General features: G+C 46.8%; 1 protein-coding gene across 2 annotated transcripts in view; it reads right to left on the bottom strand.

The window, feature by feature from the left end:
• Atg16 (Autophagy-related 16) overlaps nt 1-20,457 on the bottom strand; it is a 378,915-nt gene extending 358,458 nt beyond the window's left edge. Inside the window, exon 1 of one of the 2 annotated variants that reach the window (XM_065437138.2) lies at nt 20,014-20,457. In XM_065437138.2, coding sequence (XP_065293210.1) covers nt 20,014-20,122 — 109 coding nt within the window. In that variant the 5' untranslated portion in view covers nt 20,123-20,457. The remainder of the gene's footprint in view (nt 1-20,013) is intronic. The other variant, XM_065437139.2, reaches the window with a different exon arrangement.
• Nucleotides 20,458-25,819: the final 5,362 nt, after the last annotated feature.

Genomic DNA, 25,819 nt, shown 5'->3' with positions numbered 1-25,819 from the left:
TCAAAACTAACCTGTGGGCAAAAAACTGTTCTATGCCAATAAACATTGCCGGGTGGAGAGGGGCGTGTTTTTGTTTGCTAAAGGAAAGTACTTTTTTCTTTGAGGTTCACATTTCTGGCACTCTATTAAGACATGAAGTACAGTCAGCATCTTGCCACATTTACTGCAGGTAGGAGATTCATTACCAGTCAAAAGGCAAGAGTGTGTGCCATACATGTGGCCAATCCTAAGATGGCAAAAGATTACCTCAGTTCGTCGCAGTTTCGTAATGGGTGGCCAATTACCTAACTGTGGCTTAACTACGTGGAGTTTATTAGGTGTTATAGTGTCCCATAAGTGCTGCCATAAGCCCCTAAGGCTTTTCCGCAGAACAGGTTTCAAATCTATTGCAGGGAGAGCTATAGATGAGGTGTTCCCCTTTCTCGCTAGGGAAGCAGCAATTTATCTGTAAACATGTTGCCCTCAATACCTCTGTGGCCAGGTACCCAGCATAATGTGACACGCAGCTGGTTAGACATATATGCCGTGCACAGCACTCAATATAACTCACTGAGCACAGGATTTTTGTGTTTACGATGTGACATTAATGCTTTTATGACCTTAAAGGGCTCCTCACCAGGCCCCATAGCAAATGTTGATTATAAGCTGGAAGTTGTTACGCGTTTTCTAGGGAGCATTCTGCCGCAATTTTTTTTTATATCGGCTCATTAATAGTCGAGATAGAAATATTTCAGTGCCGCGGACCCATGATTTCAGAAGGCAAGCTCCACTGCATAGCAAGACACTCTTTCCATTCACCCCGTCAAGCCTCCGCAAGCGAAATTCCTTCCCTGCGTTCTCCCATACCGGACCTCGAGGATCGCGTGACGCATACGTCAGAAGCACCGCCTTCATTTTTTTTTTTTATGCGAAGCATATTACTAGAGCTCAACCCAGGTCCTCAGGTGCGGCGGTGTCGCCTTCAATACCACGTGACACCGTGACGTCACGACAGAGGAGAAACGGGACTCCAACTCGCACCGTCGCTCGGGGCGTCGCCTTCAAGGCTGACCACGTGACACCATGACGTCACGACAGAGGAGAAACGGGGCTCCAACTCGCGCCGTCGCTCGCGGCGTCGCGGCGGTATATAAGCAGCTGCGCTTGCCTCTGCTAGACACTCACGAGGTGAGATGCCTCCTGGAGACAGAGCTGCTCGTTGGAATGAGAAGCGAAGGTTGCGGCGTGCTACAGAGACTGTTTCTAGGTGGCTTTGCTACGGCGCAGCGACTACGCGCCCCACATCGGACGCGGTGAGCGTCGAGCAACGCAGCGTTCGGCGCGACAACAAAATGTGCGCCTGAGCAAGCGCCGCACGCCTGAGCCGACGCCGACGACACCGGCTTTTCTGCGACACGAGCTCCTTAACGCTGTCGCGTTAAAATAAAGGCTAGTATGCTTCGCATCCTGGGCTTAACCTTAGCTAAGCCACAGCTAGTTTTTTTCTCACTTTATTTTTTTCGGCACTGCACCCTTCCACTGACAGCGTTGCGCGCAAGCTGTTGTGATGTCTCGTTTCACGCAGAGCACGATTTTGCATGCTGTATACAAGGGCACATTACTAGCGGTACAAGTCAGTGCTACACGAATACTGAGGCAGGACAAGCAGATCGCAGAGCATGATCACGCACTGGAACGCGGTAGAAAATGGCATAGTTTCGGTACCTGCACACGTGAATGCATGACTCTGGGAACAAGCAGACGAAGCGGAAGTACATCTCTCTTGCTTCGGTGCGAAGTAAAACGAAAAACACGCCAACATTCCGTTTGTGTGTTTTATTATTTCTTTAAACTTCAATTTGTCAATTCAAGCAACAGATCACACAAATAATACTTGTTTCCTTGAATAATTCTCAAAGTCACGTGTCACCACGAGCGACGTCACACTCCGGACACGACTACGTAGGTGCAGAGACATGACAACGTCACCGTCCAGCTTGCAGTGCGGTCGCTGCGAGGGAAAGGGAAAATAGCGTTCGGATTGAAATTTCAAACCTTTCCGTGGCGCATAGCAATGTAATTCTTTGCAAACACGATCGTCAGCACGCATTGTATGCTCTGCACTTGTCAGCTCAAAATGGCCAGGCCTGGTGAGGGGCCCTTTAAATATACAGTAAGTATAACAGTGTTTTTGAGGGCTTATTTTCCCAATTTATTTCACTGCACACAATAGGGCACAGGCTTCAGCCAGGAATATATTTGTTTCTGGTTTCAGGACAATCGATTTAGAAAAGGATGAACCGATTGCTGCATAGGACATGCCAGCATGTGAATATGAGGCATCGGTGAAAAATTACAGGCAAGAGTATATTGACTGAAGTTCAAGAAGATGCATTCAGATGTGCACGTCTGGAGCATGCTTTGTTACATCAATAAACGATGTGTCACATGCTGTAATTTGCCATTGCCAAGGCAGCAACAGCTTTGCAGAAGACATTGCACGATGTTCAAAGAGTGGAACACCGATTTCTTCAAAGAGCTTCCTCACCCGCGTGATGAGGGTCCCCTTGCCTAGGTCGGCTACGGAAAAGTGTGGTAGATGTAATATCATTTATGATGGCGTAACAAAGATATTCGCACTTTGCATTTACTTCAAGCAAATACATAAAACTAGAGTATGACCTTTGGAGGTTGAGGGACCATTCATTTGACTCTACATGAAAGCTCTGCACAGGGCGTCCGGAAGGCTCCGGCTGCAAGGTGAATGCCTAAATAGTGGACAGGATGCAGCATCTTCAAAGCATTGGGTGCAGCAGATTGATAGACTATTTTCACCACAGTCTATGCATGAACAAATTAGACTTTTGTATAAACTTAACAAGTAGTTCCTATCCCTGCCCCATGTGATGCACAACACAATTTTTAGAATGCTTATTGCTTTTAACCTCCTGAGACCCGGGATGCATTTGGGTGCACAGATTGTTCCCAAACTTTCAGAATTTGTCTGTAGGGTTATGAAGGTGAAAAGTGATAAATATTTTTTCAATATCCCTGATAGTTTCGGCTCAGCGCGATGTCCATTATATTGGACACTGGGATGCTACCCGGTCTTTTTTCACCCAGCACGCAAGTAATGACGTACCGCAGACACTGTGCTCAAACTTGCGTGCAAAAATGTTTTAATAGTTTGAAAGGCAAAGTAGTGAATAAAGTACATAAAAAGAGCATTCCTCTGCTCAACAAAAATTTTGCTCTTGTGTTCACTTCCTGTGGGCACTTTCAAAACATCTTTTTGTCCTTTGTGATGCAGAAGAAGAGCCGACATTTGCTGCAAAAGAACTGTGTTTTCATGTCGCAGCCATGTAGTCTGCAACGGGCAGCGCGTGCAGTGTCTGCCAGCATTGAGCATTGGGTAGTGCTCTTCGGATTCTCGAGGAGACAGTAGAGCCTGCTTTGAAGGCGGATGCCACTAGGCTTTGTTCTCACTCTCCGTTTCATCCTGCTTCTTCCCTTGCGCCACGAGAGTCTCAGCAGCACATTGGCGGAACTGCATATATTTGAGCATTTCTTTCCGCTGTTTCTTTAGGGTGCGTATGTCCCGCGTGTACTGCAGCCAGGAGTTGCAGAGGGCAATGTCGAAGAGGTGAAAGATAGCTCTGATTGTCCACTTGTGAGCGCGTGCTTCTATACTGTAGTAACTTATCATTTGGTCTGCCTTGTCAACACCACCCATGTTGACGGTGTACATGCGCGCAATATCTGGTAGAAGGATATCGATATGTTTTTTTTCCTTACGAGACCACCTGCGACACCTGTCTGGCGGGTCCTAGCCATGGACTGAAAAAAGAAAAGTTTTCAGCTTAACTCATCAGACACGCGAGGCCGGTCCCCTAAAGAAAAAAAAGAGACGCGATTTCGTCCACAAGCCGCTAAATGCCAACACTACTCACCTGCTGTTCATAACAAGGCCATCGCAATAGTGCGGTCAAAATAACCGGGTTGAGTCCTAGCGTCCAACATATTGGACACGTGAAATCAAAGGAAGCGTAAAAAAAGTAAACGCGCGAACAGTGTAAATTTCGTATTCTGCGGGTACGCTGTTGTATTAACTTTAATATAAAATCAAAGATATGCCCTGAAAGCAAGTAGAAATACGAGAAACAGTGCTTACTTCTCCGGCAGCTGCCGTAAAATGCTGCGCCGCTGAATGCCGCCATTGTGGAACTGTTTCGGCGGGAATTCGAACGATGTATTTTCATCAATGCTGCATAGATGGCGCAAGCAGGTGTCCAGTAAGTTGGACAGCGCGGTTTTACGAGGATGAAAGCCTTGTCACAGGAGTACTGTCTCATTTCTAAATGTCCAATATATTGGACAAATCCCCATAGCGGGGTCTCAGGAGGACACTTGCCCTTAAGATACTTTATGTGGGGAATGAAAGTTAGTTTAGAGTGTAGATTGGTGCCTAAAAATTTGTGTTCTGTGCTCACTGGTATCTGCTGTCCATGTAGTTCTACTTTGGGATCTGCTACGAGCCCTCTCTTTCATGTGAATAGAACACACAAACTTATATTCAAATTTATTTTAAAGCCATTTTCAGTGGCTCATATCGAAACTTTGTTCAGGGCTCCTCAAACCTGTTATAGATGCTGCCATCAGGTGAACGCGGGGTGAGATAGTTCCCAGTGACGGCACGTGGTTGGTGACCTGGCAGCATGTGCTTCTTCTTGTTTAGATAGAATACATCTGATACCCCTGTCAAGCGGGCAAGTTAAGTGCACTTACTGGGAGTGTACTTCTGGACCTTGAGTCACACTTTAGGCAACGCGCTTCTTAACGGGAAAACAGAGTGCACTTCCAGTGAAAAAAAATAAATGGCGACAGACTAAGAGCGCGTTCTTAAAGATGTAAATTAACAAGAGAAAGCTGCTAAAAAGCGACTGTTTTAAGTAGAATTATATATAAAAACAAACTTCATCTATTTGTCTCAACAAAAAACGAAGACGTTTTTATTATAAATCTGTTGCAAGTCAATGCTGGCCAAGACGAATGCCTAGCAAATCCAAAACAACATGGCGGCGTGCGGCGAGGCGGTAGTTGATCCTGCTAGAACAGAATATGAGCGAGTATATATGAGCAAAGACGGCGAGTTCGATATTTAGCTACACTGCAAAATGCCACGCACACAGCTCAAAGCACGACCGGCATGGTCAGCACGCTTTCACACCAAAATAAACACGAACTGAATGAACATGGTGGCACCGCAGTGCCGCATCATTCTGGCGCCGTCAGTTGCGTACATGATAAATTCGTTTCTTTATTGTGCTGTTTTGCTTCTCGCTAAACACAAATTGGCGGCGAAACTTTTTGCTAAACACAAAAGCGTTGGCGGCGAGGCTAGGCACTCCTTCAAACAGTTGGCGGCAAGGCTACGTACTCGGCCAGCAAAGTGCGTTCTGTGAACGTACTCCGACTTGAGTGCACTCATCTGAGAGAGACGTTAAGATTTGGGAAAGTGCACTTAAAAACCGAGTGCACTCGCTGTAAGTGCACTTAACTTGCCCGCTTGACAGGGGTACGAGAGACTATTAAACATGTGCTTATGTGAGTCTTCGTCTGGCCGTCTCGCTCTTCCCTTCTAGCTACAACATGGTGTCAGAAGAACAGGTGCTGCTACCAGCTGACATCAACTCCTAGTCATCCTCCGTGCAAAGGGCAACACCAACAAGGAAACGCCGGTGAGCTGCTCCTTATACGCACATCTCGGAATTCAAGCAATGCGAGCACTGAACATTCAAAGCCATGGCGTCATTCGTAATTCAACCACCAGACGCCTTCAACATTTCATCACCAAACGAGTGGCTCAAGTGGAACTAAAGACTTGAACATTCCCGAACCTCTTCAGGGTTGTGCGTGAAGCCAGAGAAACATCAAGTAGATGCGCTACTCTACATCATGGGCGAGCAAGCCAGAAAAAATCTGTGTGAACTTTGCTCTCTCTGAAGACAACTCCAAGAAATTTGACGCAGTTATAGAGCAGTTTGACAAATACTTTATCCCGCGACGCAACATTATTTTTGAACGAGCCATGTTCAACACCAGAGTGCAACAAGACGGTGAGTCGGACGAAGATTTCGGCTGCGCTTCACACAATTTTGAAAGATTGTGAGTTCGGCTTACTTCGAGAAGAGTTTGTGCGCAACTTCCTGGTAGTTGGAATAAAAAATAAGCAGCTACCCACCACAGGCTACAGCTTGACGCAGACCTCACTTTTCAAAAGGCTCTTGAGTCCATCCACCAGATGAAGAGCGTCCGTCAGCAACAAGCCGAGTTCCGCAAGAAAGTGCCATCTGTGAACAAAGTTGCATGCGGTCCCCAAACCAGTTGGCGTACTTCGAAACAGGACAAAAATGGCAGCTATTCACGTTGCGGAAACAAGCCATCTTCATCTTCCCGTAAAAACAGCGTACAGAACCCATGCCGTTGGTGTGATCAAGAGTATCACCCTTGCACTCTCTGCCCAGCACTCTCAGAAGCCTGCAGGAATTGCAGGGCCATTACGCCTCCGTATGCATTTCACGGAGCCTCGACCGTGTTGAAACCCAGCAAATAACTTGAGAAGCAGGATTCCTCTGGGCAATCAAGACGTCGGATGCTGGAACGTGCAAGGCAAGTCTTGGTTCAAGGTGAGCCAGTAGACTTCAAAATTGACACTGGTGCAGAGGAAACCGTCTCCCAAAGCAGATATTCCAGACACTCAAGGACACATATTTCCTTTCAGCTCCTCCTTTCCAGCTACATGGTCCAGATGGAAAGCTTCTTCCAGCCGCAAGAGCAGCACAACTTAATCTCGTCTACCATGACTACTTGGGATGGCTATGTCATAGATGAGGTCTGCACTGCATTGCTAGGCAAGCCAGCAATCAGAGAACTCCAGATGTTGACACATTTAAATGCCATTGCTGAGAAAGTGAACTTGAAAGAAGAATTTGCAGCTTTGTTCCAGGGACTCAGCAAGCTGCACAGAGAACACCAGATTCAGCTGCAAGCAGGAGAGAAACCTTTCACACTCAACTCTCCGAGGTGCATCCCAACTCCTTTATACTAAAGACAAAGTTGGAACTACAAAGAATGCAGAAAATCGGCATCATATCACCTGTTGATGAGCCGATTGAGTGGTGCGCACCAATGGTAGTTGTCCCAAAGCACTCCGGAATCGTGAGAATCTACATGGACTTTGCAGAACTGAACCGCCACGTTCTGAGAGAATGGTATCCTACCCCTTCCGTGGAGAGCCCACTGAAACTTCTTCACGGGGCCAAAGTGTTCTCCAAACTGGACACTAACTCGATTTTGGCAAATTCCGCTTTGTGGAGATTCTAAAGAGCTCACCATATTCACATCACCTTTTGGGCACTTTTACTTCAAACCATTTGGAATCGCGTCTGCTCCTGAACACTTCCAGAAATAGATGTCATGCATTTTACAAGGCCTCAACAGGGTTGTCTGTCACATGGACGTCATCCTTATCTGGGATTCGAACGAGCATGAGCACAATGGGACACTCAGAAATGTGCTTCAGCTACTCGTCAAGGCTGGAGTGACAATGAATGAAAACAAATGTTTGTTTAATGTCCAGCGCTTTACGTCCCTTGGACACTGGCTTGACAAAGATGGAATATGACCCGACGAAAAGAAGGTTGAAGCCACTCTGAAAATGGAGAGCCCAAGAAACAGGACTGAGCTGCAGAGAATTCTCGGCATGGCAACATACCTCACGAGATTCATTCCCAATCTCTCCGAAGTCCAGCAACCACTTACTCTTTTGCTGTCAGAGAAACAAGAGTTCACTTGGGATGCTCCACAACAACTGGCATTCAACAGATGGAAGTTGATGCTCTCGTACCGGCCTCTCCTTAGAGTTTACGATCCATCAAGATAAACAATTGTCCCTGCAGGTGCCCCGTCCTTCAGGCTTGGGGCATTAATCCAGAAGAAACAAACGAATCGCAACTTTTCTGTCATCGCTTATGCCTCAATATTACTCTCCAGACCGAGAAGCATTACACTCAAATTCAGAATGAAGCTCTTGCTTTAGTCTGGGCATGTGACAAGTTCAGCGATTACATTGTCGGCAAGCTGTTCAAGTTGAAGACGGATCACAAGCCGTTAGTTCCCATCTTCACTTCTAAGAGCCTTGGCGACCTGACACCCAGATTGGAGAGGCTAACGATGAGAATGATGCGATACCAGCGCGAGATTGCATACATTCCAGGCAAAGACCTTCTAGCCGAATACATTCTTTCCAGAGTGCCTCTACAAAAAACAGAAGAGACAGAGCTTGAAGAAAACGTGGAAGCTTTCGCAAGTTCTTTGAAAACATCTATTCCCATAAAGGAATACTGCCATCAATGGTTAAGGGCATCTCAACAAATAGACCCTGTTTGTGCACAACTTCGGCGGTTGAGCAATAAAAAATGGCCCTCCAGGCAAAATTTACCAGTGGTCCTAAAGCCCTTCTACAAGCATCGACACCAGCTCACTTTGGAGAATGAATTACTGCTCTACATTGCTCGAGTTGTAGTCCTGGCTTCTTGCCAAAGAAAATTCCCATGACTCCTACATGAAAGACACTTCGGCATAATAAAGACACTTGCTCAAGCCAGAGATTGTGTCTGATGGCCCACTATAGAAGCTGACATACTTTCCCTGGTGAAGCAATGTCCGCAATGCGTCGAAACAAGAGTTAACAGGAAAATGCCACTAATAGGCTTCGAATTTCCAAAAAAGACCCTAGGAACTCATTGCAATGAACTTGTTTTACTTTTAAGAGCCAGTGGTGGTTGATAGCTACTGACTATTATTCAATATACCCTGAACTTGTTCGGCTGGAGAAGCTCACGTCTGCGGCTGTAGTCAACCACTGCAAGTCATATTTTACACGCCACAGAATTCCTGATGAAGTGGTTTCCAACAATGGCCCACAATTTTCGTCGACTGAGTTTTCACTCTTTGCTCAAGACTATGGTTTCAGGCATATTACATTTAGCCCTCACTATCCCCAGAGTACGGTCGCCAACAGATTTTTCAGACTCCAAAAATTCGGACATGCTCGATTACTCTGTCTGCTTCGCGGCACCGCCATTCTCCCCACAGACCATAATGTATAACAACGGCCAAAAGTTCGGACACCTTGCGACCTCTCGTCTGATTTTTCGGACGCTCCTTGAGCCAACTTGATCAAGAGCACCATGCACCAACTCTGACTGGTTAGACTTGTTGAATGCCATATTTGTTCTGAACGGAGCCTCCTTGCTGCCCCACGAAGTGGCACTACTGCAAATCCCCGCTCATCATCGTTTCTGCCTGGTTCGATAGAGTGGCTACAGCAGTTCCGGTTAAGACAAAAGACAATCCAGCAGCTGATTTGTTTCTTCGTGCACGACATTGCGAGTAGGCCACAATTTTCGTTTCTGCGTCTGGTGTCGACGTGACGGTGTAGTGGTGTTTGCTTTGTGTACCGTGTCGAGGTTCCAGTGATGCAATGCGGAATACGGAAACATCACGTCAAGTGTCTAATGGCGCCGACAGTGCCCGCGCTGACTACGCTGGGGAATGCCGGCAAGCACACCGTTTATAAAGCTTTTTTAGTTTCGGAGCTGCTCCTCCCAAAACAGGCGCAAAAAGCGCCCAGGCACTGTCCAACTTTGCGCTACGCTAGCCACGCTGCCGTGCAGCAACGCTGCTGACGCTGCAGTAGCCGTGAGCAGTTGCATTGCATTTTCTTGTCGAGTGGTCCTGATTTTTTCCCTGTAAGTGTGTGTGCATTATCGCGAGTAGTGCACAAGTTGCGCTTCAGCATCTTTCGGTGTATGGTATGGTGTGGTCGGTGTGGCGCTCATGTTACCCTTGGGGCCTGCAAGTATGCAAGTATCTATAGCCTGGGCTGCCACTCTTGAACGCGATATTTTTATTTTTTACTGTCAGAAGGTAGGTGGTGTGTGTGATTTATCTTCGTTGCAATGTGTTAGGACTGGGCAACGAAATGCCAACGTGCCAACGATACCCACTGGTACATCTCGGCAAGCCGGGATGTACCAGTGGGCATCAGCGCAGCACGAAAAGGCACTTCTCTCCGCCGACCGATCCGCTTCTCCTTGCAAAGTGGTAGAGAGCGATACCCTGCGCAGACAAAGTGTTGGGGAAAACATCCAAAGTGTGCGACATCCACTTCCAAGAAGGGGACATCGTGAAGTCGTATAAACACATAATCAATGGAAAAGTGATTGAAATCAAGCGCGGAGTATGGTCTCTCAGGAACTCGTTGATGCCGTTCCTACCATATTTCCCAATCTCCCGCAGTACTTATCCTCAAATCGTAAAGAGAGAAAATCTTCAAAGAAGAGAGCAAGTGTTGCAACAAACGCAGGGGCAACTCAGAGCGACGCTGCAAAGGACAAGAGCAAACGGAGCCCGTGCAAATCAGCTGTTTGAATGTTGATGATTTGGTGGAGTCCTTGCGGTCACAATTGCCTCGATAGTGGAAATCGGCAGCTCTTGAATACGAAAATGGACAGCGATCACAGATTGTTTTTTGAGGCAGAAATGGAGGGAGTGGTATGCACAATATTGAAGAGTGTCATAGTTCGCAAAGACATGAGCTATTTAGTATCTGCCTGCGGAAAACTGGTGCTGACGTTGCCCATGGATATGGAAATGACTTAAAATCACATAAAATGATGAACATGTCCTCCTACATGAAGTGCAAAAGGGATACAATGGCTTCACAGGACTCGCTACCTCCTGAAGCAATGCTTGCGATAGAACACGAGTTTGTGACTGCCAGCCTTGTCTGTCCTTCAAGGAAACTGTTAAGCTGCATGAAAAGCATAGAAGAGACCGTTGTGCAAGCATAAAAAAAAGAAGCCTTTGGGGACCTTTTCTGGAGGGTTTTAGATGCCCTTAATTGCCAAGACAGGGAACTGTATCGGTTGCCCAGAGCATCGCAGTGATTTCACAGCACAGACTGTACATTTCTATTTGGTCCCACGAATGCATTTTTTTACCTGAAAGAAGAGCAAGGAGAAGGACAGTGCCAATAGAGCTCGGAGGGAACATAAAAAAGCTAAGCTCATGTGAATGGTAAATGAAGTGAAAAGGAAGGCCTCTGAAAGTGTATGAAGAGTTTTAATAAACTATAATATGCTAATACAAGTCCACTAAAAACGTCTCTGTAATGTTCTTATTTTGTAACTATGTACCAGAGGTAGCAGAGCAATGTCAGCATGATATCCATTGATCAAGTAGCCCTTTATATATGTGCCTTGAAAACTAAGAAGTCGCTTTATGGAACCTCCCTAGACGACCCTGGAGGGCATATCTCGTCCTTAATAAAATCGGGGGAAATGTTCAAGCTTTGTTGCTTCAATTTTTTTAAATCCTGACTTCCGCGATTTCGGATTTGGAAAACAGGAAAAAAAATTACTCCCGAACAGTGTGATTGATACGGAGAGGTAGCGTCACTTTTCAAGTGCAAGAGCGAAGTAAACTTCTAATTTCGCCATACAGATGCGAAAGGTATGAAACGCCAGCCCAGAGACGCACAGACGATCGATTAGATTCACACAAGTTATATGATTGTTTATATATGTTTTGATCAAGAAACGCTGATTCATATGCCATATATGCGACAGCGTCATTTTCTACAGCAGGTTTAAAACGCTTAAACGCATTAAAAACCAAAAGCATGAAATGCACACGCACGAAAGCAACTATTGTGCCGAAAATGAAATGTAATCGCCATGCCCACCTTTTTCTAAATCACTGATCGTTTTGCGCATAAGTGGACTAACTCTTAAAATGTGTACAGTGCAGATAATGATGCCGTGAAGTGTGAGCAATGCCTTCAGTTAAGCGCCGTGCGAAAGTACAAAGGAACGCTATGTGCCTGTAGCAAACGATGCACTTCCTTGGCGTAAACTTCGACAGCAGCGCCGCTGTGGCGGGTACAAAGGCGGGCCGGCCCGCATACTCACTACGGGTGCTGCGAGGAGATGCCGAACTGAAAAGGATCTATAAACGGTGGGCAAGCGGGTGCCAGGATGCCTAGGATTTCTCGCCTCCCGATGTGTTCCCTACTGACGCCGAAAATGTTCTGCCAAGACCTGCGCAGTGGTTGCATTGCGATTCCGGGCACCATCTCATTTGACAGTTTCACAGGTGCTGACACTGCTGTACTGGTATGCGCAGAACTCGACGACGGCGATATCAGGTCAGGTTTCTGCTGCACTGCCGGACGATGACTCCAAGTCGGAAGATGACGCACCATGTGCTATGCTGCCGTCGCATGCGGAGCGTGTACAAGCAGTGACTGTGCTTTCAAACGCCTAAAGTGACCGTACGACCCTCTCCGAGATTCAGGCTTATCTGATTGCGCATAAGCGGAACAGCGTGCAACGGCGCATTCACGATTTCTTCAAGCCTACTGCCGAGCCCGAATAAGTGCATGGAAACAAAGGATTTCTTATTTCTTAATCTGTTCTTTCGGACACCTGTTTATTCAGACATTTCCGCAGTCCCCCTGAAGTCCAAATAAACAGTCGGCGACTGTAACTGACTTGCTGAGGTTGCAGTAAAAATCATCCAAGACTTCCATGAGAAAGATGAAAGACCCTTAACCAACGCTTTTAGCTTACAGATGGACTCCATTGAAGAATGGGTATAGCCCTGCAGAACTACTCATGTGTCATCGGCTAAGAACCAAGCTTCTTCAGGAACCAAGCTTCTTTTTAGTTCCACCAAGCTGACACCTTAACTGCCGCATCAAGAGAGCCTTCGGAACTTCAAAGAACAATACTGGAAACGTCAAAGGAAAGACTTCGACAGACGTCATGGAGTCCGCAACCTGCCGGAGCTTTTCTGCGGAGATGGCATCTGCTTGACAGACCTCAAGCACGAAGTGACAGTACAAGCCCCAGCCGACAAACCTTGGTCCTACTGGCTAAACACTGACACTGGTGCTATATGCAGGAATAGGACCCAGTTAGTTTAGTGCCCCACTGCTAACACCAATGCAGAAAGTGCCAGTATCAAAGAAGGTGCTGCAGACGCTCTTTCATGTTACTGAGACACCCCCCACATGCCTGCTAGATGTGGGAGATGTGTGAAGCCGCCTGCTGCAACGAACTTTGTTTGCTCTATTGGGAAATGTTGTACATGCTGCCATCTGGTGAAACCGGTGCTAGGTAGTTCCCCATGATGGCACGTGGTCACCGATCTAGCAACCCATGCTTCTTCTTTAGATAGAACACGTCTGAGAGACTATTAAACATATGGTTATGTGACCCCTCGTCAGGCCGTCTTGCTCTTCCCTCCTGGCTACAACAGAACCTGTCGTTCACACACCATAAGGTCACAAGATTTGTAACCTATCTGTAAGTTGTTGACATACATGGAATAAAATATGGCTGAAGGCAATGATGTTTGTAGTGAATTCATCTTAGCTATAAGAGCAGACAGCTGAGCGCATCTCTCTAAGGTACCCCAGCTTTTTAAGAATGGACGGGACAGTGCATTACCTATTTTGACCTGGAAAGTACAATTGCGCAAGTAACTTTTTATAATGTTTCCCATGTTCCCGCAGATACTCACTGCTGACATGTCTCGCAGGATTCTATAATTCCACATTCTTTTTCCACATCTAGAAATACAGATAAGGATTGTTTGTGTATGAATGTATCACAAACTTTTCTTTTGATGTGCATGAGATGGTTGGTTACAGATAGACCAACCTTCTCTAAAGCCACATTGATGAGGATCAAGCAGTCTGTTAGATTCCAAAAGAAAATATAGAAGACGATGATTAATAATTTCTTTGAATAATTTGCAAAGGCAACTCACGAGCACAATGAGGTGATAACTTGCCACAGAGGAGGGGTATTTCCCATTTTAAAACCAGAACGACAATGGCTTCCACCCATGCAGGTGGTATCTAGCAGCCCATATAGCATTGTAATGTGCCAATAGTGTCATTTGAGTATTGTTGTGAAAGTGCTTAACCATGTCGCACCTGATTCTGCCAGGTCCGGGTGCAGAGCTAAGACAAGGAATCAAAGCTCTCAGTTCGGCGATACTAAAAGGGAGCTTATAAGGTTTGTTATGTCTACAACTGCAGTCAACTGCCTTGTGTTCTACTATTTCTTTGTGGTTAAAGAATGCCTCGGAATAGTAGACTGAACTGTATATGCACTTGAAGTGTTCGACCAGGGTTCTTTTATTACTATTTTATGGTGCAAGGGCTATAACATCAACCAGGGGTAACAGTTGGGTTTGCTGGCCATTAAGTCTTTTCAGACCATTCCAAACTTTTGCCTCCTGTGTGTAAGAGTATTGTATTGTATTGTATTAGGTTTTATGGCGCATAAGCAACTCAGGCTATCATGCGCCAAGCACATGGTATAATTTATTTCAAAAATTGGGCATCCTCAGCGAAAGCCCCTGTCTGGACAAGGACTCTGAGGAGCCCAACAAATCAAATGAAGACCTCAGCCTCCTTCTCAGGACTGAGAAAATGGGTGAGGTGCATAAGATGCGTGAAAAAACTGGGTAGAATATGCTTGAGAAACCTCCCCCAGCTCTTTGCCTGTCTCTGCGTCCGCTTTTCCCATGACTTGACGTGCTTAAACTCAACGAGGCTTTCCACACTTGGAAATTGGCACAACATGCTCCATGCTTTATTCTGTTTCTTCCGCACCTGCTTGCAGTCATTACTGCATCAGGGAACCCTTTGGCCAAGTAATTACCCAAGAGAATGGCCAAGAACCCATCTTTTATACAAGCTGTCCTTTGTTTGCGTCTATAATAAAAGCAGTAAAATATACTATGGTGTCGTCTATGCCAAAGTCCCAGATAAAATATGGTGCTACGCATGTTGGTTCTTTAAAACACAACCAATATTCCAGTGGTAGTTTCCATCTAAGGACATATGAAGGGCAGACTTCTTGCCTTAACAAGTTTAGCTTCACAGGGAAGTGGTCACTTCCAAACAAATAGATTTTTGATGACATTTGATTTTTGAAAAGAGCCACTGAGCCAATTGTTAAACCTATAGAGGAAAAGGAATTGTGATGGATGCTGTAGTAAGTTGGCTTTTTTTTACTGAAGAAGTGAGCACTGAAATTCACTAGAAAGTTTTTTAGGTCGACCCTTCAAGTCCTGTCTCCTCACAGACCATTGTAGGCAAAGTCACCAACGACAAAGGTTCTGGAAGCTGATTAATTAGCCTATATAATTCTGTCTTGCTGAGATGGTAATCTGCCGGAATATAAAAAGAGCAGATAGTAAACAATTTATTGAATAGAATTACTCGTATTGATACTGCCTCAAGGGGCATCTTAAGGGCTAAATGCAAACAACCTACAGTCTTGTCGACAATTTTTGCCATGCCGCAGGATGGAGTGTTAGCATTATCACGATGTTTGCGGAATATGGAATTTTGCCGGAGAAAATTCATTCGCATGGGTTTTAAATGTCTCTCGAACACACAGCACCTTTACATTATACTTATGTAGGAAGTCTTTAATGTCATGGAGATTGTGGAGGAAACCTCTGAAATTCAAGTATATGTATACCCATGTTGAAGGTGGTTTTTTTTGCCGTGTGTTTAAGAGAGAGGAGTTAACTCACAGAGGTCTCTCTGGGTGCCGTGATGTGAGGTTTCCATTTTTTTTAGCAATACCGTTCCTTCGGAGCTGCGCCGTTGAGCTAGGAGTCGTGTCTATAACCTCTTGCAGCTGGACACCCGGTCTTGCAAGCCGTTTCTTCGCAGGGAAGGCCTCGTCTTGAGACAAAACCCTTGAGGCCACCAGCCCAGACGTTGATGGGCGGAGCAGCACTAGCTGCCCATCAACCTCCAAGCAGATGGCGTCACCACCAGCTCACTGTGTGTGGGCCAGACAGCCGCCGGGGGCTATGGTGGCGCTGCCCCTTGACTTGCCACCCCAGCAAAGCTGTCCTTCGGCAGGTATGACACATGCCTGCATGTCTCTTTAAATTAAATATTCACTTTTACTTTGATAGATTAGATTTCTTTTTCTTTCACGCATGGTGGTTAGCACTGGGAATATGAGGCATGCTCCCCATCACAGCCCACACAGCGGAGAGCATTTTCAAAATTTTCAGAAGTCTTCCTGAGCATTGCCTCTTGCACTAGTTTGGCAGCCTTGGCAGTTCTGTAAACTGTGGCCAAATCGCTGGCAGTTCAAGCATCGCACAGGATTTGAGATGTACAGTCCGAGCCAGATTTTCATGTATTCGGCCCTGTTTATCTTGGGCAGCACACTTGAGCCGCACATGAGAATAAGGCGCGCTGTCTGGATTTCTTTCCCATTGCGCCTCGTACTAATTAGTTTCACATTGATCCCATTTCGATCTTTCCAAGCTTCCAGAAGTTCGGCCTCTGTCAACTCCACGAAATCGTAATTGGAAATAATGTGGATGGTGTTCATAGTTTGGTGGGTGGTCACAGTAACTGCAATGCCCCCAAAAGAGAAGTTTCTGTAGCTTCCCATACTGTTTTTTCAAGAGTTCCAAGAAAAAGTCACCACTAGCTAGCTTTGTAACCAGGGCCTATAGCATCACTTAGATATTTCACAATAAGGAAATGTGAAATGACTATTGCGCTCTTTTCTGGTTTTTTCAGAATGTGCCACATGATACCTGGGAAAGTTTTCTTGGTGGTGGCCAAAGAATTGACATACTTCAGTCCGCCCTCGTTCGTGAGGGCGATCAGGGAGTTTGAGAAAAAGAACTATACATAAAGAATCTTCAGTTTTCGGCAGCAATGCCAGACACTCACCATGGAGCCCAAAGAGGGGACTCCACAGAATATGTAAAACAGGTCCTGCAAGCACCAGCTGTAGGTTTGGCTACCCACCCAAGATTAACCGTTGCCGCCTAGGAAATCAGAAAGGAAGTGAGCAGAAGACAGGAAAGATTGAAAGTGAGAGAGAAAAATTAAGCTTGAAGAGGAGGACAGGAAAAGACTGCCAATTTCCTCCAAATGTGTCAGTCTGGAGGCACCGTGTATGTGAAGCAGAGGCCAAAGAGGTGTGTTGCCTCAACTGGGTGTTTGGACCTTTAAGGCAGGGGGGGCTGCCTTAAAGGTCCAAACACCCGGGATCTCCCTTTCCCCAGGCATAGCTAAGTCGCATACGGCTATACATGGGAGCGCCCAGCCTTCATGTGCTCAGGTACGTGGTGTCACAACACACCAAACACCTGCTGACACAGATGCCCCTACGAGGACAGTGTTGTGTTCAGTGCCAAAATGCTACAGCCATTGAGCAACTGGGGCACATAAACAGGCTAGCAAGGGGGAACCTACCCTTTCGTGTTCACTACTCAATGTGACCTTATTTCGGCAGGAGTAAACGGCCACAGGGATCCCACTTGGGAATCGAGTCACTGGAAAGGATGCAGAGCCTGTTCAGCAGCCAATGGCTAAAGAGTGGCTGCAGATTTTCCCTGGCAGCCACATGTGGGTAGGCCAGTTAGTGGCCACTTATGCCGGAACATAATTTATCAGCAACTTGAACCCAGGAATGCAGCAAGACCACTTTCCAATCTCCCAACAGGCTGGTCAGTGTGCAAAGTTGGAGTAATGCGATGTTTCAATATACAGTCAACATAGTGCAGTAACTGTGGTAGAAATTAGTGGGCTGAACTTCAGCCTTTGCTTGAGAGAAAGATGTTTTCTGAAATATTTAAATTACAGCAATACATTACTAGTTCCCAAGCTCAAGTGTAATATATCAGTTGTGTAATCTGCTAATGGCTGCCTGATTCAGAACAGTGCCACTCATTCCATACTAGCCAATTATTTTCGTACATCCAGCGTAACAGCAATGAAAGGCAGTTTATTATTGTCTCATGTATCGCTACCCAGAAAAGCTTTTCGCTATGCATAATTCACGAAGTGTACCATCATCTACATGCTGAGCTCATCCTTGCACCTACATACCTTTCATCACAGGTTGACCACGTTAGTAAAGTTGGGTGCACATCCTCTCGCACATACTTCTACACTGTTTCATACCGAACACCTCACGTGACTGAAATCACCTTGCCGTAAGCCAGAGCATGCAGCTTGCGCTAAGATTGCATGGTGGGCCCCATGCACTAAGATTCCACAAGTCTTAGAAAAATAAATAGAAAGGTGTGGTGTGCACCTTCCCATGCTAAGAGTAAATGCCTAAATGAGTTCACCCTACCCTTCTTAAGGTTTGTTTGATTGAGAAAATATGCGCAGCACCACAAACGAAAAGGTGAAGGGGGTGCCAGTTATGGTTTGCCAGGCTGCAGTCACTCACTCCATGGTTCAAAGGTGCACTGCACAGCGGCAACACCTTGCTTTACACCACATTCAACCAAGGACGGGGATGCAGGGTGCACTACTTCCCCCTAGGGGAATCGAACGTCTAGGTGCAGTGCACCATTAATAGGTGCAGAGAAACTTGGCTGAATTGAATAAACCTTTAATTTCGGACAAATTGAAGCAACGAAAGAATTTATGTTGGCCGATGCAAAGTTATGGTAGTCTGCACAAGGTGGCCAATGTCAATCCCCTAGCACGATACAAGCTGTACTGCTCAAGCAAAGCTTGGTTCACCACCATATCTCTTGCCAAGGTTGAGCTGGAAGAGCTTTTCCCATTGGACTGTTAAATTTATCACATCTAGTAATTTGCCGGTGTAAAAAAAGGTACTTTTTGAATCCACAGCTGGTATAACTTGAAGTTATGGCCTGTTAGGGAGTACGTCATCATCAGCTTGGTTTAGCCCACTGCAGGGCAAAGGCCTCTCCCATACTTCTCCAACTATGCCGGTCAATTGTGGCCATGTCGTCTCTGCAAACTTCTTAATCTCATCTGCCCACCTAACCCCACCTAACTTTATGCCGTCTCCCGTTACGCTTCCCTTCCCTTGGAATCCAGTCCGTAACCCTTAATGACCATCGGTTATCTTCCCTCCTCATTACATGTCCTACCCATGCCCATTTCACTTCATTTCAACTAAGATGTCATTACCTCGCGTTTGTTCCCTTACCCAATCTGCTCTTTTCTTATCCCTTAACATTACCCCCATCATTCTTCTTTCCATAGCTCGTTGCGTCATCCTCAATTTGAGTAGAAGCCTTTTCGTAAGCCTCCAGGTTTCTGCCCCGTAGGCGAGTACTGGTAAAACACAGCTATTATACACTTTTCTCTTGAGGGATAATGGCAACCTGCTGTTCATGATCTGAGAATGCCTGCCAAACGCACCCCAGCCCATTCTTATTCTTCTGATTATTTCAGTCTCATGATCCGGATCCGCGGTCACAACCTGCCCTAAGTAGATGCATTCCCTTACCACTTCCAGCGCCTCGCTACCTATTGTTAATTGCTGTTCTCTTCCGAGACTGTTAAACATCACTTTAGTTTTCTGCAGATTAATTTTTAGGCCCACTGTGTACGTGAAGCAGCTCTACGTTCGCTTTTCGATGTATTTATTTTCTCGACAAGGTGGGCGCTACGGCACACCGTATACAAAAGAAAAACAAAAAAAAACACTGTGATAAGCATACTAGACTGGTTTGTTTAAGATCGTAAGCTTTCAGACAGCTGTGTTATTGCTGTAGGCTGCAACAATTTTCGCCAAGAAGGAGCAGCTGTAGTGTAGCTTTTGTTTTGCAACCTGGCAGAAAATTAGAAAAGAGATGCCTATGTCATTGATAGTGAGCTCCCTGCAGAGCCACAAATCAAAGCAAATACAGAAGCAGTGATTTGCTTTAGCAAACTCTAAGTCAACCTCTGTATGTACTTGCTCGGCAACTCAGTCGCCACCTGAACGACGCATGTATGGAACGTTCCATTCCGTGCGTGCAAGAACGAACGCGTTTCCACAAATTCCTGCGCACATTTTCCTAGCGCGGCACGCTAGCCGAGCAATGCGCAACGGTACTGCTGAAACATTGGGCAGACCGCATGCAATCACTCACTGAACACAATGATGTCTTCGAACTGCTTGCACTGCGTGTCGTTTCTGTCCTGCAGAGATTTCAGGATTTGCTTCCTCCAGTCCACAAACGCGCTTCCTTGAGTTGCCATTGCAAGGTTTTAAGGGACAGCGGCCAGCGATGAAAGAAAACAAGAATGTTCACATGGCTCGCCGGATCCCTTTGAAAACCCGACTGGCGAGACTGCCGCTCCAACCTAAGTCAAGGTTTCACGAGGACATGTCCGACCGTTGCTGGGAGAAGCCTAAAGCGCTCATGAACGCGCAAACATGCGAACAAAAACGCATTTTCAGTGACACATTGCGGCAACGCAAAACAGGCGATTAGATTAGGTAGGCCATTGGGTAGGCGAGCACGCGTGCCGTGGAGGACTAGGCCATGTGTACTGGAACGTGGCAGTGTGTCATCCGTACGGCCAAACAATTGCGGATCCGGGGGGCGCTTGTGCGATGACGCCACCAGAAGGACGCTGCAATCGACCGGGGTGCAGGTGCGCGAAATTTAAACATGTTGTGCAAAACTTTCTGCATTTATGAACTAAAACGCTCTCTAAACAATTAAAATTACCATAATTCATGAAACAAAACACTACAAACTGTTAGAATATATCAAAACGGCGTCTAACCTTGCACGTTTATAACTACAGATCATGCAGTTCCTGATCGTCTACTCAGCGTTTCAGTTACAGAAGACAAACACTCGTCTATTCGTTCCGTTCTGTAAGCACGCATACGTTTTTAGTATTTCGAAACATACGACGACAAGTAGGCCGGAAGGAGCACTTGCATTATGCCTGGTGGCTTGCATGTGATTCCTTTCATGTTGCTGCAGCCAGAAAGGCGGTTACCAGGTTTCACTTAAGAAAACAAGTAAACAAATGCGCACGCACATACATACACACACAGATATTTACAAATGCAGCGCTACCCGTGCGCATAAATAATGTGCTAATGCGGCCGGAAAAACCACAAGAAGCAATCAACGAGCTCTGTGCGTACATGCATGACCTCCGCGACCACCATAACAGCCAATCTCGGAGGCCCTGTGCTACACAATTATTTTTCCTCTTGCCAGCAATGACAGCTGGCGCTGCAGCAGACCGGCGTGCTTCGAGAGAGGCGGCTCAGGGACGCTCCTGTGGTCGAGGCTTCAGCGACTTCGTTCGTAGCTAAGTACTCTTTTATCTTTATTAGCTAGTGTTTTGAAGAGTTTTCTTTTGCATGGAGTAGGAGCGCAAATTTTGAATTCTTGGTAAGAGTAGTAAACGTACCAGCTTTGTCTAGGTCTGGCGGCTCTCCCGTTAGGCCTAGATGGTAGGAGGGACCTATTGATAGGCTTAGTTAATTCTTTCAGCTAGCTCTTCGGATTCTTACATGGGGTAGGGAGTGATAATTCTTTATTTTAGTTTGAAATAGCGGTCGAGGAGGTCGGCTTTGCTTGAGTGATTTGGTGAACTTCCTCGTTGGGCCTAGGGACGTAGGCCTAGCGATGAAATCGAAGAAAGTGAAGGCCGCGGGGGACGGAGAGCAAGTGCAGTGCGGCGAGTGCCTGCGATGGTGCTTCGTCGACGAGACTAAGTTCCAGAATTTAGCAGGCGCGGAGGGGTCTAGCTTCACGTGCAGGTCGTGGGAGGGCGTCAGGGAAGCCGTCCAAAAACTGGAAGGGAATTGGGCGGCTAAGTTCGAAGAGCTTAAGGCAGACCTGAGGGAGGAACAGGAGAAGCGGGTAGCACTGCAGGCGAAAGTTGACAATTTCGTCAAGGTGGAGGCGGCCCAGGCCGCGCAGTTAGTAAGGACCGTGGCCGAGCTTGAGGAAGAGAAAGAAAAGAGCGCCGAACTGGAAAGGCGGCTCGACGCGCTGAAGACGCGGGCAGCGGAAAAGGTCGGGTCAGGACATCAAAGTGTTGGCAAAAAATTGGAGGACGCTTAAGCTTCGCCTTCAAGAGTGGAACGCGACAGCGTTCCCGTCGACCCGCCAAGGGGTGTAAGACAATGGGCAACGGCGCAGCGACTACGCGCCCCGCATAGGACGCGGTGAGCGTCGAGCAACGCCGCGTTCGGCGCGGCAACGAAATGTGCGCCTGAGCAAGCGACGCACGCCTGAGCCTTAGAAACAGCTCGTTTCTAAGGCAACACCGCATTCACTAGAGGCGCTTTTGTACGGCTTTGAAGCATCGAACTCGTGGCTCAGTGGCAGCGTCTCCGTCTCACGCTCCGGAGACCCTGGTTCGACTCCCACCCAGCCCGTCTTGCAAGTTGTTTTTTATTCATGAAGTGTCTGCTGGGATTTATCGCTCACGGCCAACGCCGCCGACGCTGACGACACCGGCTTTTCTGCGACACGAGCTCCTTAACGCTGTCGCGTTAAAACTCAGAACATAGGGTAGACCCTACAGGCGAAGTGGGAGGCAGGGAGCCAGAGCAAGCCGTCGTCAGCTCGTCGCCGGTGAAACGGCGTAGTTATAGTGAAGCTGCACAACGCGCCCCGAGTGAGGCGACGCTGCAGCCACAGGGGCGCCAGCGGGCGCAAAGGAAGGGGCAGCGGAAACAGGCTGCAGTCGAACGGTTTGCACGCAGAAGGGTCCTGGTGATAGGGGACTCCAATGACATGCGTCTCCCCGCAGGCCGGCTGTGGCCGGTGAACAATAGAAGGCAGCATCCACGTGACCCTGCGTTCCCGGATGTTGGTTCCCTAAGTTGGTTTCCAACTGTCTCTATGGAGCCATAGAATACCTAGTGTGTCACGTGATTGGGGAGGTTTCTTCCCTGTAATACTGCCGGAATATACAACAATCCTAGCGCGTGCAATGACGCAGAAACCACGTGCTTCTAAACGCCGCCTCTCCGCTTCGGAATGGCGCACGTCTGTGATCGAGCTGCCATCGGCGATGACGATCGTCGCTGCGAATTTTGCAGCAAACTATTCATACAGAGGAAGAACATGCTGCAACACATCAGGAACGTTCACAGAATGGCCGTGGATGTCAAGAAATTGATGAAATGCGACGTATGTGGCACTTCCCTGCCTACAATGGAGAAGTATTCGGTGCACCAGATCGCTGCGCACAACTTCGAGGCTGACTACGTGCACCTGTGTTCCGGAACAATAAGGGTGAGGAACAGTTTCATTAAGTTTATTTTCAGTCATCGTGAGCAAATGACATTTAAACGCAATATTATATGTCGGACTTTTTTTAATTTCTTGTTGCGCAGTGTGCCTCCAAAAGCAGTTGTTTATACCTTGCGGGCCTTTGTTTTTTCTTTCTCCATCTGTTTCGCGAAGAGCAGCTTTTGCGCAGGTGCCTAATTTATTTCCTTGGGGTATGCTGAAGTTTGTATCCTCGTTAAATATAATTTGTTTGTTTATCCATCTATACATAGTATAGTCATGTGTGCGCGCTCCCAGCGATGCGCTACATGACATACGTTTGGCATGGTCTGCTTTCCTGCACAGCAAGTGGAGGGAAATTTGACGTTTGCACATCTTTTTTTCTTTTTTTTAAGCGACAGGAGTAAGCTGTTCTGCGTTCTGACGTTGCTCTGTGCCACATGCGTGCGTGGCCTAGTCTTCGCCTCAATGCACGTCGCAATGCGGCAGAGACACAGAACCGGGACCATACTTGAATTTGCGGATGTCGCCGGGATGGTTTCCCAGCGTATTGTTGGCAAACTCTTTAGTAGTACATTTCATAGAATAGAGCGAAATGTGACGCTTGCGCACCCCCCCCCCTTCTTTTTTTTTCTTAAACGAGAGGAGGGATTTTCTCTGCGTTCTGACGTTGTTCTGCGCTACTTGCGTGCGTGGTGCAGTCTTCGCCTCAGTGCAGGCCGCAATACGTCCGAATGCAGACGACGTATGTCCAGGACCACACTTGCAATTGCGGCTGTCAGCGACTTGGTCTCCCGGCGTACTTTGGGAAAATTCTTTAGTAGTACCACAGTCCTTCAATTGAAGGACTCTTGTTGTAGATTTCATAAAATAGAGCCAGATCTGACGCACGCGCAATCCTTTTTTTATTTAAGAAGAGTATGTTAGGAGGCTACTTGGTTAGACAGCTTTTTGTGAACTTAAACTGCACTTGGGAAAAGACACCAACGTAGAAGAAGACAGGACGAACGCAGACTAGCAACTGGTTTATTGAAATCACACATAATGCTGCCTCTTCGAACCAGGCGCATGCCCAAGCCGGGAGATACGATTGGAAGATAGGCTAGACGGATTGTTAGTTAAAACGAGATCTAAAATGTTGGCCGAGTCATTCACCACGCGTGTTGGTTCTAGCTGGGTCAAGTTGAAATTAAAGCAGACTTCGAGGAAATCATTTTCGGTTGTACTATTTGACGAAGGTGGATAGTTATCCCAACTGATATTAGGGAAATTAAAGTCTCCAAAGAGCAAAATCTGAGCGTTAGTGTATTTGTTCATTAGTACATCTAGTACGCGGTTGAGCTTGTCAGTGAAGCTAGTGTCTGCTCGCGGGGGGCGGTAGCAAACGCCAAGTAAAATAGTTTGCGGGGTTGCACGAAAGAGTAGCCATAATATTTCAAGGTCACTTGGGTTGTGAACAACGGAGCAGGGCATCGTCTTACTAACGGCGATGAGCACCCCGCCGCCTCTAGAGTGCTGGCGATCGTTACGGAAAACATGGAAACCGGGTAGGTCATCCATGACCTCCGCGTCGGATACGTCAGCGGTTAGCCAGGTTTCTGTAAGTATCAACAAGTTACATCCAGATGATAAGACCAGATTAGATACAACGTCACGTTTGGAAAGGATGCTACGTATGTTAGAATATATTGCTGAAATAGTACTGTTAGGGCGGGTTGTCGTTATCGAACGGTGTGTTGGATGACGGTGATTCAGCGATTGCTATTGGATTTCTTTTACACATTTTGTAGTTTCGTCGTACATGTACTTAGCAGATCCTATGAACAGAGTTTTGTAGCGTAATGAAAATGCAGCTGACTTGGTCCTTGCAAAAGCCAAAAGATGTTCCCGGGCATTCTGCACAGTACGAGAGTAGTCTTCGCGAATGCTATAGTTAGTGCCTTTCAACTTGCGGCCGTTAGACAGAATTTTTTCTTTTGTTTTATAAAAAATTAACTTTACGATTATAGGACGGTTTCGGTTATCAGAATGGCCGCCGAGACGATGCGCACGTTCAATCGCCTCAGGATGCACGGTCGTGTTTAATTGGTCGGCGCAAAGCCGAATGATTTCTTCCTCTGCCTGAGCGGCGGATGTATAGACGCAGTTGGGTCGGGGATACCGAAGAAGACAAGGTTGTTGCGGCGGGCTCGGTTTTCTGCGTCATCGATGCGCGCTTCTATATCGGAGATTGCCCGTGTCGTCACGGCCGCAGAAGTCTTAAATGTTTCAACCTGTCGCTGCAGGTCCTCGATGTGTTGACAGTGGCTCTCGACGGCATGCATTCTTCTGTTTAGCTCAGAAATCGAATTGTTAGACTCGACTAGTCCGCTTTTTAAACCTTGAATCTCGTTAATTAACTGCGATTGCCCAGCGGATAGCTTCTTTAGTTCAGTTAGTATAGCGTTAGAGTCAGGGCCGGGGTTAGTTTCTATGTCGCCCGACAGTAGCAGCAAAGAGCGCGAGACATGAATACAATTCATTGCGATGGCAAACAGACACTGGGGGCTCGGCAGCAGTACCAAAACATAGTTGCTTGATTTCTTAGCGTATAGACTATAACACTGACTAACCTTCATGTTAAACAGCAGCAGTTTAGTGGACTGTATCGTGGCACAGCCACCGAGCCCACAGGTTGGCG

This window comes from Dermacentor albipictus, chromosome 1 (assembly GCF_038994185.2).
Source record: "Dermacentor albipictus isolate Rhodes 1998 colony chromosome 1, USDA_Dalb.pri_finalv2, whole genome shotgun sequence".
Lineage (NCBI taxonomy): Eukaryota > Metazoa > Arthropoda > Arachnida > Ixodida > Ixodidae > Dermacentor > Dermacentor albipictus.
Note: the sequence above shows the minus strand (reverse complement) of the source record. Positions and strands in the feature narration are given on the sequence as shown.